Source organism: Pristiophorus japonicus, chromosome 2, assembly GCF_044704955.1.
Source record: "Pristiophorus japonicus isolate sPriJap1 chromosome 2, sPriJap1.hap1, whole genome shotgun sequence".
Taxonomy (NCBI): Eukaryota; Metazoa; Chordata; class Chondrichthyes; family Pristiophoridae; genus Pristiophorus; species Pristiophorus japonicus.
The window spans coordinates 369345105-369361122 of record NC_091978.1 but is presented as its reverse complement, the minus strand read 5'-3'; the positions used below and the strand labels follow the sequence as shown (position 1 = coordinate 369361122).

At 50.5% G+C, this 16018-nt stretch overlaps 1 protein-coding gene across 1 annotated transcript in view; it reads right to left on the bottom strand.

Moving 5' to 3' along the window:
* Positions 1 to 445: 445 nt before the first annotated feature.
* The window catches only part of LOC139231935 (probable E3 ubiquitin-protein ligase HERC3), an 80526-nt gene continuing 64953 nt past the window's right edge, over positions 446 to 16018 (bottom strand). Inside the window, exons 17-20 of the mRNA XM_070862542.1 lie at positions 13303 to 13388; positions 5883 to 6066; positions 4102 to 4201; positions 446 to 660 (exon numbers count right to left, since the gene is read on the bottom strand). Coding sequence (XP_070718643.1) covers positions 446 to 660; positions 4102 to 4201; positions 5883 to 6066; positions 13303 to 13388 — 585 coding nt within the window. The remainder of the gene's footprint in view (positions 661 to 4101; positions 4202 to 5882; positions 6067 to 13302; positions 13389 to 16018) is intronic.

The following is a 16018-nucleotide window of genomic DNA, read 5'->3' as shown; positions in this document are numbered from 1 at the left end:
AATGGCCCTTTTCTATGTTTCTATATTTCTATGTGTCCCCTGTATATTAATTACCAATAAGGACAATGTTACATAAGAACATAAGAAATAGGAGCAGGAGTCGGCCATTTGCCCCTCGAGCCTGCTCCGCCATTCAATAAGATCATCTCCACTTCCCCGCCCGCTCCCCATAACCCTTGACTCCCTTATCGTTCAGAAATCTGTCTATCTCCACCTTAAATATATTCAATGACCCAGCCTCCACAGCTCTCCGGGTGAGAGAATTCCAAAGATTCACCACCGTCTGAGAGAAAAATTCCTCCGGTTTTAAATGGGTGACTCCTCATTCTGAAACATTGCCCCCCTAGTTCTAGACCCCCCCACGAGGGGGAACACGCTCTCAGCATCTACAGCTACACGTCGGACGATGGAGATAGAGTAAAGGAGCGGCTCCTGAATTGCGCCATTAGGCAATGCCGAAGCCTTTGCAGCATCCGATTGCCCGAAGGAACCTCTCTCTCAGAATCTCGCCGCTGCTGTACTGGGGCAGGTCCAGGGTCCAGCTACAAGTGTGGGCCACTGGGAAGTAGAGGTCGGGATCCTCCCACATCTCACGACGGATGGTGATGCTGAGGCTCCCCATGCCCCCGACCGGAACCCGCTCACATCCTGTCAGGAAGGCTAGTGACCATAAACAGGCAGAGGTTAGCACTCCAATAATGGGAGAGTCACACGCAATTGTCCAAAATACTGTGTGACCCGCAAACATAGAATTATACGGCACAGAAACAGGCCATTCGGCCCAACTGCTCCATGCCGGTGTTTATGCTCCACACCAGCCTCCTCCCATCATAGAACATAAGAAATAGGAGCAGGAGTAGGCATACTGCCCCTCGAGCCTGCTCCGCCATTCAATACGATCATGGCTGATCCGATCATGGACTCAACTCCACTTCCCAGCTTGTTCCCCATAACCCCCGACTCCCCTATAGTTCAAGAATCTGTCTATCTCCGCCTTAAATATACTCAATGACCAGGTTCAGTCGGATTCAGTTGAATTTATAATGGGAACAAAGAAATGGCATACCAACTGAACAAATACTTTGGTTCGGTCTTCACGAAGACAGTGCGTCCAGTGAGAAGGGGGAACTGAAAGATATCCTTATTAGGCGGGAAATTTTGTTAGGGAAATTGATGGGATTGATTGCCAATAAATCCCCGGGGCCTGATAGTCTGCATCCCAGAGTACTTAAGGAAGTGGCTCTCGAAATAGTGGATGCATTGGTGATCATTTTCCAACAGTCTATCAACTCTGGATCAGTTCCTATGGACTGGAGGGTAGCTTATGTAACACCACTTTTTAAAAAAGGAGGGAGAGAGAAAAGGGGTAATTATAGACCAGTTAGCCTGACATCAGTAGTGGGGAAAATGTTGGAATCAATCATTAAGGATGAAATAGCAGCGCATTTGGATAGCAGTGACAGGATCGGACCAAGTCAGCATGGATTTATGAAAGGGAAATCATGCTTGACGAATCTTCTGGAATTTTTTGAGGATGTAACTAGCAGAGTGGACAAGGGTCAACCAGTGGATGTGGTGTATTTGGACTTTCAAAAGGCTTTTGACAAGGTCCCGCACAAGAGATTGGTGTGCAAAATCAAAGTGCATGGTACTGGAGGTAATGTACTGGCGTGGATCGAGAACTGGTTGGCAGACAAGCAGAGAGTCGGGATAAACGGGTCCTTTTAAGAATGGCAGGCAGTGACTAGTGGAGTGCCGCAGGGCTCAGTGCTAGGACCCCAGCTCTTTACAATATACATTAACGATTTAGATGAAGGAACTGAGTGTAATATCTCCAAGTTTGCGGATGACACTAAACTGGGTGGCGGTGTGAGCTGTGAGGAGGACGCTAAGAGGCTGCAGGGTGACTTGGACAGGTTAGGTGAGTGGGCAAATGCATGGCAGATGCAGTATAATGTGGATAATGTGAGGTTATTCACTTTGGGGGCAAAAACACGAAGGCAGAATATTATCTAAATGGCGGCAGATTAGGAAAAGGGGAGGTGCAACGAGACCTGGGTGTCATGGTTCATCAGTCATTGAAAGTTGGCATGCAGGTACAGCAGGCGGTGAAGAAGGCAAATGGTATGTTGGCCTTCATAGCTAGGGGATTTGAGTACAGGAGCAGGGAGGTCTTACTGCAGTTGTACAGGGCCTTAGTGAGGCCTCACCTGGAATATTGTGTTCAGTTTTGGTCTCCTAATCTGAGGAAGGACGTTCTTGCTATTGAGGGAATGCAGCGAAGGTTCACCAGACTAATTTCCGGGATGGCTGGACTGACATATGAGGAGAGACTGGATCGACAGGGCCTGTATTCACTGGAATTTAGAAGGATGAGAGGGGATTTCATAGAAACATATAAAATTCTGACGTGACTGGACAGGTTAGATGCAGGAAGAATGTTCCTGATGTTGGGGAAGTCCAGAACCAGGAGACATAATCTAAGGATAAGGGGTAAGCTATTTAGGACTGAGATGAGGAGAAACTTCTTCACTCGGAGAGTTGTAAACCTGTGGAATTCCCTACCGCAGAGAGTTGAGGCCAGTTCATTGGATATATTCAAGAGGGAGTTAGATATGGCCCTTACGGCTAAAGGGATCAAGGGGTATGGAGAGAGGCCTTTGATGGGAAGTCACCACAAGAGATGGCGAGGTCGGAGGGCTGGCCAAATGTGTAGGTCATGTGAGAGGGCCGAGATTACGTGAGGATGAGTGGAACGGGAACTCAGGAACAGAAAGGAGTTTAGTTACTGATTGAACTCACTGAGGACGAGGAGTTACGGTGCAGGGATGGGAGAAGGGAAACGATCTTGGTGAGGGAGGCAGTGAGGGCGGAGATGCTGTGAGAGGTGGGGAGGGATGGTCGATGCTCACAGTAGGGGTTGAAAGTTGCATTTATATAGCCCCTTTCACCACCTCAGGATGTCCCAAAGCACTTCACAACCGACGAAGTACTTTATGAAGTGCAGTCATTGTTGTAATGTGGGAAACGCAGCGGCCACATTTGCGCACAGCAAGCTCCCACAAACAGAAATGTGATAATGACCAGATGTTGGTGCAGGGATCAATTACCCATCAGGTAAATACCTTCACAGCACTGCCTGTGGGTCAGGAGGATCAGGAGTATTACCTCCAGGCCCAGCAAGCTTACCCTGTAACCCCCTCCCCCCCCGCCCTCAACCCGTGATCTGAACGGCCCCCTCCTAATGTATTACCACTCCCCCATTTTCTACCCCCCCCCCCCACTGACGCCCTCTCAAGGTCTAACCTGCCCACTCAATCACCTACCTCCTCAATCACCTACCCCCTCCCTCACTGACACCTCCCTCACTGACCCCCTCCCTCACTGACCCCCTCCTTCACCGACCTCTCCCTCACCGACCCCCTCCCTCACTGACCCCTCCCTCACAGACCTTCTTCCTCACAGACCTTCTCCCTCACCGACCCCTCCTTCACTGACCCTTCCCTCACTGACCCCCTCCCTCACTGACCCCTCCCTCACCGACCCCTTCCCTCACTGACCTCCTCCCTCACCGACCCCTCCCTCACTGACCCCTTCCCTCACAGACCTTCTCCCTCACCGACCCCTCCTTCACTGACCCTTCCCTCACTGACCCCCTCCCTCACTGACCCCTCCCTCACTGACCCCTTCCCTCACTGACCCCTCCCTCACTGACCCTTCCCTCACTGACCCCCTCCCTCACTGACCCCTCCCTCACTGACCCCTTCCCTCACTGACCTCCTCCCTCACCGACCCCTCCCTCACTGACCCCTCCCAAAGCTATAATGCCCGACTACAACCTGCAATCTGGCTGGCTACTAAAATCAATGACGGCAGTTCCTGTGAGAAACTTTCCCGGCCGCTAAACCTCCCCCACCCCGCCCCCAACCCCCCTCCCCCGCCCTAGCCCCCCCGACCTCCCCCACCCCCCCCCCCCCCGCCCTGCCCCCCCCCCGCCTGCTCCCCACTCCCACCCCCCCCCGCCCTACCCCCCCCCGACCTCCCCCACCCCCTCCCCCCCCCGGGGCCTGTGTAACTCGGTGTCACAGCCTGACCACTCACCAAGAAAATGCTTCTTCTCGTCCTCGGTCAGCTCGTGGAACATCTCCCAGAAAGTGACGATGTTTTGGTCAGCCTTGGTGTACCCTTGGTACTTTGTGTGCTGTCAGAGAGTGCGGACAAGAGCAGGCATTAATGGAAGGGTCGCTCTACACAAAACACATTTTCATAAAATTGTTTCTAAAGCACCGTTATTTAGCACTGAAAGCACTGAAAGAAAATGTGTCTGGAGGTTTCTTTTTTATTCATACATGGGATGTGGGCGTCGCTGGCAAGGCCGGCATTTATTGCCCATCCCTAACTGCCCCTTGAGAAGGTGGTGGTGAGCCACCTTCTTGAACCGCTGCAGTCCGTGTGGTGAAGGTGCTCCCACAGTGCTGTTAGGGAGGGAGTTCCAGGATTGTGACCCAGCGACGATGAAGGAACGGCCGATATATTTCCAAGTCAGGATGGTGTGTGACTGGGAGGGGAACGTGGAGGTGGTGGTGTTCCCATGCGCCTGCTGCCCTTGTCCTTCTAGGGGGTAGAGGTCACAGGTTTGGGAGGTGCTGCCGAAGAGACCTAGATGAATTTTACACCGTATGAGGTGTCAATAACCTTTAACGTAGGGAAGCATCCCCAGGTGTTTTACAGGAGCATTGTTAGACTAAAATCTGACACCAAGCCATATAAGGAATATTAGGGCAGGTGACCAAAAGCTGGTCAGAGAGGTAGGTTTTAAGCATTGCATTAGAGGAGAGAGAGGCGGAGAGCTTTAGGGAGAAAGATCAGGCCCTTAGCAGCTGAAGGCATGGCCGCCAATGGCGGAGCGATGAAAATTGCGGGTTGCGCACGACACCAGTATTGGTGGACCGCAGAGATCTCAGAGAGCTCTCCCATTGTTAAAGGCGGTTTCCAGCGAGTTAAAATCGAGCCCGTTGTTGCTTGTTGCGCCAATCAACAACAACAACTTGTATTTATATAGCGCCTTTAACATAGTAAAACATCCCAAGGCGCTTCACAGGAGTATTATGAGATAAAAATTTGACACGGAGACGCAAAAGTAGAAATTATGGCAGGTAACCAAAAGCTTGGTCAAAGAGGCAGGTTTTGGGGAGCGTCTTGAAGGAGGAAAGAGAGGTAGAGAGACGGAGAGGTTTAGGGAGGGAGTTCCAGAGCTTGGGGCCCAGGCAGCTGAAGGTCATGGCCACCGATGGTTGAATAATTATAATCAGGGATGCTCAAGAGGGCAGAATTAGAGGAGCGCAGAGATCTCGGAGGGTTGTGGGGCTGGAGGAGATTACAGAGATAGGGAGGGGCGAGGCCATGGAGGGATTTGAAAATAAGGATGAGAATTTTGAAATTGAAGGGTTAATTAACCGGAAGTCAATGTAGGTCAGTGAGCACAGGGGGTGATAGGTGAACGGGACTTGGTGCGAGTTAGAACACGGGGCAGTGAGCAGAGGGGGTGATGGGTGAGTGGGACTTGGTGCCAGTTAGAACACGGGGCAGCGAGCAGAGGGGGTGATGGGTGAGTGGGACTTGGTGCCAGTTAGGCCACGGGGCAGCCGAGTTTTGGATCACCTCTAGTTTACGTAGGGTGGAAGATGGGAGGCCAGCCAGGAGTGCGTTGAAATAGTCAAGTCTGGAGGTAACAAAGGCATGGATGAGGGTTTCAGCAGCGGATGAGCTGAGGCAGGGGCGGAGACGGGCGATGTTACGGAGGAGGAAATAGGCGGTGTTAGTTATGCCGCGGAGATCGCACCGACGTGAGGCGGCCGGTGACCGGAGCGACAGCGGCTTACTTCCTCCAGCAGCTGCCAGTCGTATTTGGTGTTTCCGTGGATGGCGGCCATCAGCTCGACGGGCAGGAACACATCGACTACTGGCAACGGGACAGCCCAGCGAAATCCTTCCGAAAAGGCCTTGAAATGTTTCTGCACCGAGGTGTTAAACACGTAGTCCACGTAGGCATCGACAAACTGCCGTCTGCAACAGAGAAACGCAAACAGGGCGTTGAGTAGAGTGGACATTGTCATGGGAACCCATCGATAGGTTGTGTGGGGGTGGTCCAAACACTAGGGGCATCAATATAAGATCGTCACTGTAAAGTCCTGTCCCCTCAGTACAGATTCACACGAGGCATGTAGTGAAGTCAAGGTCACTCTGGACCTGCACCTTTATTTCACAGCTCCGGAATGCTGCACTTGCCTGAGACCTGTCCTTATATACCTGTCTCTTGCAAGTGCACCCCTGGTGGTAAGGTATGCTGCATGTATCTTATATTATTATATATAACTGTATCCTAACATGCTATACATGACTGTAATAAGATATGACCTGTAACCACCAGCATACCTTACCACCAGGGGTGCACTTGCAAGAGACAGGTATATAAGGACAGGTCTCAGGCAAGTGCAGCATTCCAGAGCTGTGAAATAAAGGTTCAGGTCCAGAGTGACCTTGACTTCACTACATGCCTCGTGTGAATCTGTACTGAGGGGACAGGACTTTACAGTGGCGACGGGTTACGGGATTACAGAATCCACAGAATGGCGAACAATGGATCAGATGAAAAGTACAATGCGGGAGACAATTGGGAATATTTTATAGAAAGGCTCCAGCAAAGCTTTGTAACCAAAGACTGGTTAGGCGACGATAAGGCAGACAAGAGAAGAGCCCATCTCTTGACCAGCTGTGGCTTGAAAACATACGCTTTAATGAAGGATCTGTTGGCACCCGAGAAACCAGCAAGCAAGTCGTTTGAAGAATTGAGCACACTGGTAAGAGACCACCTGAAGCCAGCGAGCAGCCTACACATGGCCAGACACAGGTTCTACAACTACAGACGCTGTGTGGGCCAGAGCATACCCAACTTCATGGCGGAACTTCGGAGGTTGGCTAGTTTATGTGAGTTCTCCGATGAACTGAGGAGAGAAATGCTGAGAGACTTTCTCATTGAAGGAATAGGCCACGCAGGCGTATTCCGAAAGCTCATAGAGACCAAGAACCTGACCTTAGAGGCAGCAGCACTGGTTGCATAGACATTCTTGGTAGGGGAAGAAGAAACGAGGTTGATTTACAATGCAGGTATGACAACTAACTAAATATCGGAACAAGAAGTTCACAGCACTAAACAAGCTGCTACCCCCACGCACAGACAAAACCGGGAGAACAGTCTCTCAACAGCAGGCAGAAGCCATCAAGGGCCACAGGAACGGCCGTTCACACCTCATCAACCCACAATGCGAGCAATCAACTACAAACTGAGAGAAGCTCAAGAGAGATCAGCCAGACGCAGCTCATTCTTTGGGAACACTTTGAACAATGGAACCGGTCTGTGCTGGAGATGTGGGGGTGGGCACTCATCAAGGGGATGTCGATTTCAGCAGGCTGTTTGCAGAAATTGTGAATATACAGGGCATTTGGCCCACATGTGCAAAAAAATGGCAACTCGGCTGGTATACGAATCGGATGGGTCGGAAAACGGACCAGAAGATGGTGGGGTCAGTACCCAGGACACTGATGTACAGCGGGTCAACACAATCAATGGCCGCTGCTCCTACAACAGGACGCCTCCTATAATGATGAGGGTCCTACTCAAAGGGATATCTGTCAACATGGAGCTGGATACGGGAGCGAGTCAATCTCTCATGGGCGCTCAACAATTTGAACAACTGTGGCCGCATAAAAGAAACAGACCAAAACTCACAAGGGTCGACACCAAACTAAGGACCTATACCAAAGAAATCGTACCAGTCCTCGACAATGCCATGCTCTCTGTCACACACAAAGGGACAGTGAACCGACTTCCCCTGTGGATTGTCCCCGGAGACCCCCCAGCACTGCTGGGGAGAAGCTGGCTGGCAAAACTAAACTGGAAATGGGATGATGTCCATGACATGTCATTAGAGGAATGGACCTCCTGCTCAACAGTTATAAAGCGATTTGAACATCTCTTTCAGCCAGGTGTGGGCACTTCCAAAGGGGCTAAAGTCAAAATCTACATCACACAGGATGCTAGACCGGTCCATCACAAGGCCAGAGTTGTACCCTATGTGATGAGGGAAAAGATTGAACACGAACTAGACAGGCTTCTACGGGAAGGCATTATATCACCTGTGGAATTTAGCGACTGGGCAAGTCCCATTGGATCCGTACGAATCTGTGGGGACTACAAATCTACCATAAACAGAGTCTCCCTCCAGGACCAGTACCCGCTGCCCAGAGCAGAGGACTTATTTGCCACATTGGCTGGAGGTAAACTTTTCTCAAAATTAGACCTCACATCTGTGTATATGATGCAAGAATTGACCGAGGAATCCAAGCTACTCACCACCATCAACACACATCGAGGCCTTTTCATGTACAATCGATGCCCATTCGGCATCAGGTCGGCAGCTGCCATATTCCAGCGCAACATGGAGAGTCTGCTCAAGTCCATCTTGGGGACGGTTGTATTTCAAGATGACATACTTATCACGGGCAGGGACACCGACTCCCATCTCCGTAATTTGGAGGAAGTACTAAAGCGGTTGGATCGCGTAGGCCTACGAGTCAAGAAATCCAAGTTCCTGTTTCTCGCACCGAGGTTGAATTTTTGGGCAGAAGGATTGCCGCTGATGGAATCCGCCCAACAGAGTCCAAAACAGAAGCAATTCGCCTGGCACCCAGGCCCCGGAATGTCTCAGAACTGCGCGCCTTTCTCGGGCTCCTCAATTACTTTGGGAACTTTATGCAGAACTTAAGCACGCTGCTGGAGCCTCTCCATGTGCTACTCAGGAAGGGGTGCGATTGGTTTTGGGGGGACGCCCAGGAACGCGCCTTCAATAAGGCACGCAACCTTCTGTGTTCCAACAGTGTTTTGACTTTCTTTGACCAAGGCAAAAAGCTAGTTCTCACATGCGATGCGTCAGCGTATGGGGTTGGGTGCGTTTTGCAACATGTCAATAGTGCGGGCAAATTACAACCCATAGCTTATGCCTCCAGGTCACTTTCGCGGGCGGAGCGTGGGTACGGAATGGTAGAGAAGGAGGCGCTCGCGTGCGTGTACGGTGTCAAAAAGATGCACCAATACCTTTTCGGGGCCAAGTTCGCGTTAGAAACTGACCACAAGCCCCTCACGTCCCTCCTATCCGAGAGCAAGGCAATAAACGCCAATGCCTCGGCGCGAATTCAACGGTGGGCACTCATGCTGGCGTCCTACGACTATACCATAAGGCACAGACCAGGCACAGACAACTGTGCCGACGCGCTCAGCAGGCTACCCCTGGCGACCATGGAAGGGTCTGATGCACAGGACTGTGAGATAGTCATGGCAATCAATGCCTTTGAGTCCACAGGTTCGCCCATGACGGCTCGCTAAATCAGAGCCTGGACGGCCAGCGACCCCACGTTATCCTTAGTAAAAGATGTGTCCTAACCAGTGACTGGGCAGAGGCTCGCAATGCCTGCCCTGAGGAATTAAAACCCTTTCACAGGCACATGCATGAGCTGTCACTACAAGCAGACTACCTGATGTGGGGCAGCCGAGTAGTCATGCCTCTGCGAGGCAGAGAGGCATTTGTCTGGGAGCTCCACCGCGAGCACCCGGGGATTGTTCTCATGAAGGCCATAGCCAGATCCCACGTCTGGTGGCCTGATATTGATGCGGCCTTGGAGCTCTGTGACCGTAGGTGTACCATTTGTGCCCAACTCAGCTATGCCCCCAGGGAGGCTCCACTGAGCCCCTGGCCCTGGCCTACCAAACCGTGGTCGCGGGTGCACGTAGACTATGCGGGCCCATTCATGTGCAAAATGTTCCTTGTAGTTGTAGATGCATTTTCAAAGTGGATCGAATGCACCATTTTAAACTCCAGCACAACCTCCACCACTGTGGAGAGCCTCGCAACCATGTTTGCAACGCACGGAATTCCTGACATATTGGTCAGTGACAATGGTCCGTGCTTCACCAGCGCAGAATTCCAAGACTTTATAATTGACCACGGCATAAATCACGTCAAGACGGCACTGTTCAAGCCGGCCTCCAACGGCCAGGCGGAGAGAGCAGTGCAAATCATTAAACAAGGCATGCTTAAAATCCAAGGTCCCACACTGCAGGGTCGCCTGTCGCGACTGCTGCTGGCATACAGATCTCGTCCGCACTCATTGACTGGGATCCCCCCCGCGCAACTGTTGATGAAAAGGACTTTAAAAACAAGGCTCTCATTAATCCTCCCAGACATGCACGAAATCGTTGAGGCAAAGCGCCGTAAGCTGACTGAGTACCATGACAGAAATTCGAGGGGAAGATGGAATGAGATAGGGGACAAAGTGTTTGTACTAAACTATGGCAGGGGTCCCAAATGGCTTGCAGGGACAGTAACGGGCAAGGAAGGAAACAGGCTATTGGTAGTACAAATGGACAATGGCCAAACCTGCTGGAGGCATGTAGGCCAAGTCAAAAGCAGATTTACCAACAACACTGCGGAACCAGAGGCAGACTACAATGTGAAACTCGCACCACACCTGGTGGACAGACAGAGGGAACAACCTGAGGAAAGGGCAATCCCAAAATAAATCCAATGGGGAATTCAGGAGAAACCTCTTCACCCAGAGAGAGTGTGGAACTCGCTGCCACAGGGAGGGGTTGAGGCGAATAGTATCGATGCATTTAAGGGGAAGCTGGATAAACACATGGGGGAGAAAGGAATAGAAGGATGTGGTGATGGGGTGAGATGGAGAGGGGTGGGAGGGGGCTAGTGTGGAGCATAAACCCCGGCACGGAGCGGTTGGGCATAAACCCCGGCACGGAACGGTTGGGCCCAATGGTCTGTTTCTGTGCTGTAGACGATGTGACTCGATGTAAAATGTCAGGCCCAGAAACAAGCCTGAGAACAACAAAAAACAGGTGTAATGTACGCACCTGTGAGTATGCTCACAGGATTGTAGAGCTGTTGCGTTGTGAGTGGCTTAGCCAGTCACATGATGTTCATACGACTCAATAAAACCCCAGCCAGTTGGGTTCGGGGGATCCACGATGGGGCAGGTGGTTGTGAACCTGGTGGGTGAACTGGTAATGTGTAGTGTGATTGTTAAACCTTTGTTAATGAACCAACTAGTTCTTAATAGCAATGTGTTGCGACGAATGCTTAAGCAAAGGACCCATGAAGCAAATACATTACACCAGGTAAGTTTAATGGCCGCATGTAGTGGCAGGGCACGTGCCAGCCAGAATGGAGATGATTGGGTAATTGCCCCATCAATCATTACTGTCAGTGACTGGGATTGATTCTTACACACGTTGGGCTGGAAATAGCGGTGGGAGGCTTTCCGCGGGCCAACGCCTCCGAGCAGCAGAGAACTCCGCACCTACCTGGTGCCTCTGGACCTTCAGGCTCTTGCGCTCCTGGGCCTGCGGGCATGTGCCTGCGTAAAGGCTCACGTATCCCGGGGATGCAGGCAGGTCTCGAGCGTCCCTGGGATCACATGGGCCGGCCCAACCAATCACGTGACTGGCTAAGCCACTCACACTTCAACAGCTCTACAACTATTTTGGTATAAAGACAGCACCTCCAACAGCGCAGCACTCCCTCAACACAGCACTGGAGTGTCAGCCTAGATTTTGGTTCCAAGTCTCGGGTGTGGGAGTGTACATTGCACCTGTTCTACATCGATTCCCATTATGCTGGTGGGAATCCATTTACGTATGTAATCCCGAAGAGCATAATAGGAATCCTCCCAAAAATATACTTACACTGTACTTAAATAAAAATAAATCCTCACATCTTGAAAATGAATGAAAATACCATTTAATTAAACATGTAGAAAAAAATTTACATTTTTAAACGGGGCAAAAATAACCGCAACTGATTTTAAATGTAAGGGAATGTTTAAATCATTAAAAAATATATATTAAAACATTTATTTAAACCCTTACGCAGTAATAAAAGAAGGCCCTATGCCTGCGGGGTTGGTGGGTATTCGCTGGGCAGTAGTTGGGTAAATCTCTCCGCTCTACGCCAGCGAATGGCAAGCAGGAACTTGACAGATCGCAAGTTCCGGATTTTCGCGCATGCGCATCGCACGCGGAAAGCCGGAACTGGCGGGAAAAATCCGGGCCATTACTTTGCAGTGTGTAACTATGCACCACTCACTGCACGTTGTGGAGAAATAATCCTGCTATTATCGGGAGGCTTTGCTCCAGTTTGGTTCATGAGCTCTGTTTGCTGTAGTTCGTAGAGGCTCCGTTTAAATAGATTCTGTTGCTGTTTGCTGAGTAAATAGCCTCTTTGGGACATCCTGAGGTTCAGAAAGGCGCTATATAAATGCGCCTTTATATAGCGCAGCTGTCTAGAGGTCCCGCGCACATCTCTCAACAGGTTTTCAATGGAAAAACCGCGCATGAACAGAAGACCATAAGAATTAGGACCAGGAGCAGGCCACACGGCCCCTCGAGCCTGCTCCACCATTTAATAAGATCATGGTTAATCTTCCACCTCAACTCCACTTTCCCGCCGATTCCCATATACCTTGATTTCCCCTAGAGTCGAAAAATCTGTCGATCTCTGCCTTGAATATACTCAACGACTGAGCATCCACAGCCCTCTAGGGTAGAGAATTCCAAAGATTCACCACCCTCTGAGTGAAGAAATTTCTCCTCATCTCGGTCCTAAATGGCCGACCCCTTATTCTGAGACTGTGACCCCCCTGGTTCTAGACTCCCCAGCCCGGGGGAAACATCCTCCCTGCATCTACCCTGTCAATCCCCCTCAGAATCTGGTATGTTTCAATGAGATTACCTCTCATTCTTCTAAACTCCAGTGAATAAAGGCCCAATCTACTCAATCTCTCCTCATAGGACAACTCTCTCATCCCCAGGGATCAATCTAGTGAACCTTTGTTGCACCGTCTCTAAGGCAAGTAGATCCTTCCTTAGCTTAGGAGACCAAAACTGTGCGTGGTACTCCAGGTGTGGTCTCACCAAGGCCCTGTACAATTTCAGCAAGACTTCCTTACTCTTGTACTCCAACCCTCGAGCAATAAAGGCCCACATGCCGTTTGCCTTCCTAATTGCTTGCTGTACCTGCATGCTAACTCTCTGTGTTTCCTGTACTGAGACACCCCAAACCTCTGTGAACACCAACACGCGCGGAGATCTGAATAGGCCGCAAAGCCCCATAAAGGGGCCATGCACCCGGAATACAATTGGAGGGAACGTTGAATGCAAGTAAAGGGAGGAGTTACCGGTTATGTTTTTGTACAGGAATGTTTTTACCATTCGGAATAAGTTCGTGTTCAACTATTGATCCGTCGTCCATTTCCCTCCCGACCTGAAAGAGACCATCCAAAGGAAGCAAATGAAAAGTCGGAAATAGAATTTATTCTGTTGTGGGCAAGAGGGAGACAAGTCGAGAATCGACAGTGAGCGATTCATTCATTCGCACATTTAATAGGTTTGCATCATAATTCTCGAGCTCCCATTGTAGCAGAGGCATTGATTCATTGGGCTTAATGTGTGACTCTGTGCGAGCGTGTTAGGTGGGTGATGTTGAGTGAGCTGCCCTTTATACATCTCTGTCAATCTGTTGGGAATGTAAATGGAGAGAGAGGTCTAAGGGGCAGCTGAATCGGTATCACCCATCTTACACTATTGCCCAAAGACAAAATTATCCCCATTTACGTGAAACTCTCTTGTCAGACTGGAGGAGAGAGGAATTTGATGGAAATGCATTAAATGTTATAATCCCTCACCCCCAGCCAGGAGACACTTTCACAGGGAGCGTGGGTCTGAGACTGGGCTACAACATTGTGGTCCTGATTGACCAAACCCAAACTCCCTTTGAGCTTGGCTCCCCACTAAGAAATAAAGGGGGGAAAATTGGGCCGCGCCTCAGTTGGGGCAGTAACCAAGGTGGGGCTGTAATTTTAGCGCCTTGAGAAAGTTTACGCCCTCCGCCCAGAAATTCATCAGAATCAGTCAAAGAATTGACAGGGGCGATAAATCAGCTGTTGCAAACCAGAGCTGTGGGACTGATGACGAAAGTTTGGTCGGTACATTTTGCGGGCCCATTGCGCATGCACGGAACTCCGAATCAGATCCCGGGAAAAGTTGAGTCTTAAAAGTGCGGCATAGTAATGCACCCATTAAAGTTTTCAAAATCACTCGTTTCCAACCCGCACTGTTATATCTGCCTGCCGCTGCAAACTGGGAGGCTCACGTACGGTGCTGTGTGTAAACGTTGCACTGACTGTGACCTCCGAGGCTCACGTACCGCACTGTGTGTATACGTTGCACTGACTGTGACCTCCGAGGCTCACGCACCGCACTGTGTGTAAACGTTGCACTGACTGTGACCTCCGAGGCTCACGCACCGCACTGTGTGTAAACGTTGCACTGACTGTGACCACCGAGGGAAGCACTTCCTCATCCCTTTAATTAGCCGACTCTGCAAGCCTGGACCGACTGTTTCTCCAGACGTTGTTCTTGGCAGGCGCTCAATGAGGCACCGCACCGAATTTACCGACCGGGGCGCGAGCACGGGCGCGAGCACGGGCGTGACACCAGGTCTGACGTCAGGCTCAGAGCGATCGTCAGCAGCCGGGCGCTACGGGTTTGTGCCCCCGGTGAGCCTCGAATGAATTTTTGGTCGGAGCGATAAACACTGCGCTCCCGGTCGGTAACCTCTCACACTCCCATTAATACCCCCTCTGGCCGCTAACTGAGGCGTTAATCCAGCCCTATCTGTTCTCGGGATGTGGGTCCCATTTATTGGCCATCCCCAGCAACTGAGCGGCTCACTGGGCCTCTTCAGATGTTGCTAAGTATCAACCATATTGTAGGAGTCACGTGTAGGACTAACGGATAGGAGTGGCTGATTGCCTTGAAGGACATTAACAACCGACAAGAAAAATCATACGGCCGCTAAAATTGGTGTTTCCAAAAAAAATTATTTTAACGCTTTTGTTTCTTCGTTATAAAAATATTTGCATAAAAATATTTGCATGGGAATAAAAGGCGGTTTGACCGGGTGGGGCGGGAGGCAGGAGATCAGGTGATGAAAGTGCCAGGAATAGTCTGGCAAACCCCTGGCCCCCGGCAAGGGATGTGGGAGGAACTTCGGACTGGGTTCCCGACCACTGTACAGTTACTTCCTGCTGGGAATTGCATGTTGTAATGTATGCACCTGTGAGGCATGCAGTTGTGAGCCTAGTGGATGAATCGGCACCTGGGAGTCCCTGGCCAAAGACCGCCCTAAGTGGAGGAAGTGCATCCGGGAGGGCGCTGAGCACCTCGAGTCTCGTCGCCGAGAGCATGCAGAAACCAAGCGCAGGCAGCGGAAGGAGCGTGCGGCAAACCAGACTCCCCACCCACCCTTTCCTTCAACCACTGTCTGTCCCACCTGTGACAGTCTGTGGCTCTCGTATTGGACTGTTCAGTCACCTGAGAACTCACTTTTAGAGTGGAAGCAAGTCTTCCTCGATTTCGAGGGACTGCCTATGATGATGATGATAGATGAACTGGTAATGTGTAGTGTTATGCTTATAATAAAGGATGAAACTGAGTACTGTGTACAATGAGCAAGTGTGACCTTAGCTCCTTTAATGAGACTCCAGAGTGCAAGTACCTCGTGGGTGGCCTGCTTATATACCGTGCTCCCAAGGGATGCTGGGATCCCTTAGGACTCCAACAGGTAGGCCCTCTGGTAGTAGTGCAATACAGATTACAAGGGGTTAAATACATAACATATCGTGTGATTGTTAATAAACAAACTCATTCTTAATAGCAATGTGTTGCTATGAATTCTTAAGCAAAGAACCCATGAAGCAAGTACATTACACATATCTCCGGAATGATTGGGCAATCTAGGTCAAGCAGGTGCGTCTAAAAATTAGAGCCAGACCTTTCAGGAGTGAAATTAGGAAACACTTCTACACACAGAGGGTGGGAGAGGTTTGGAAC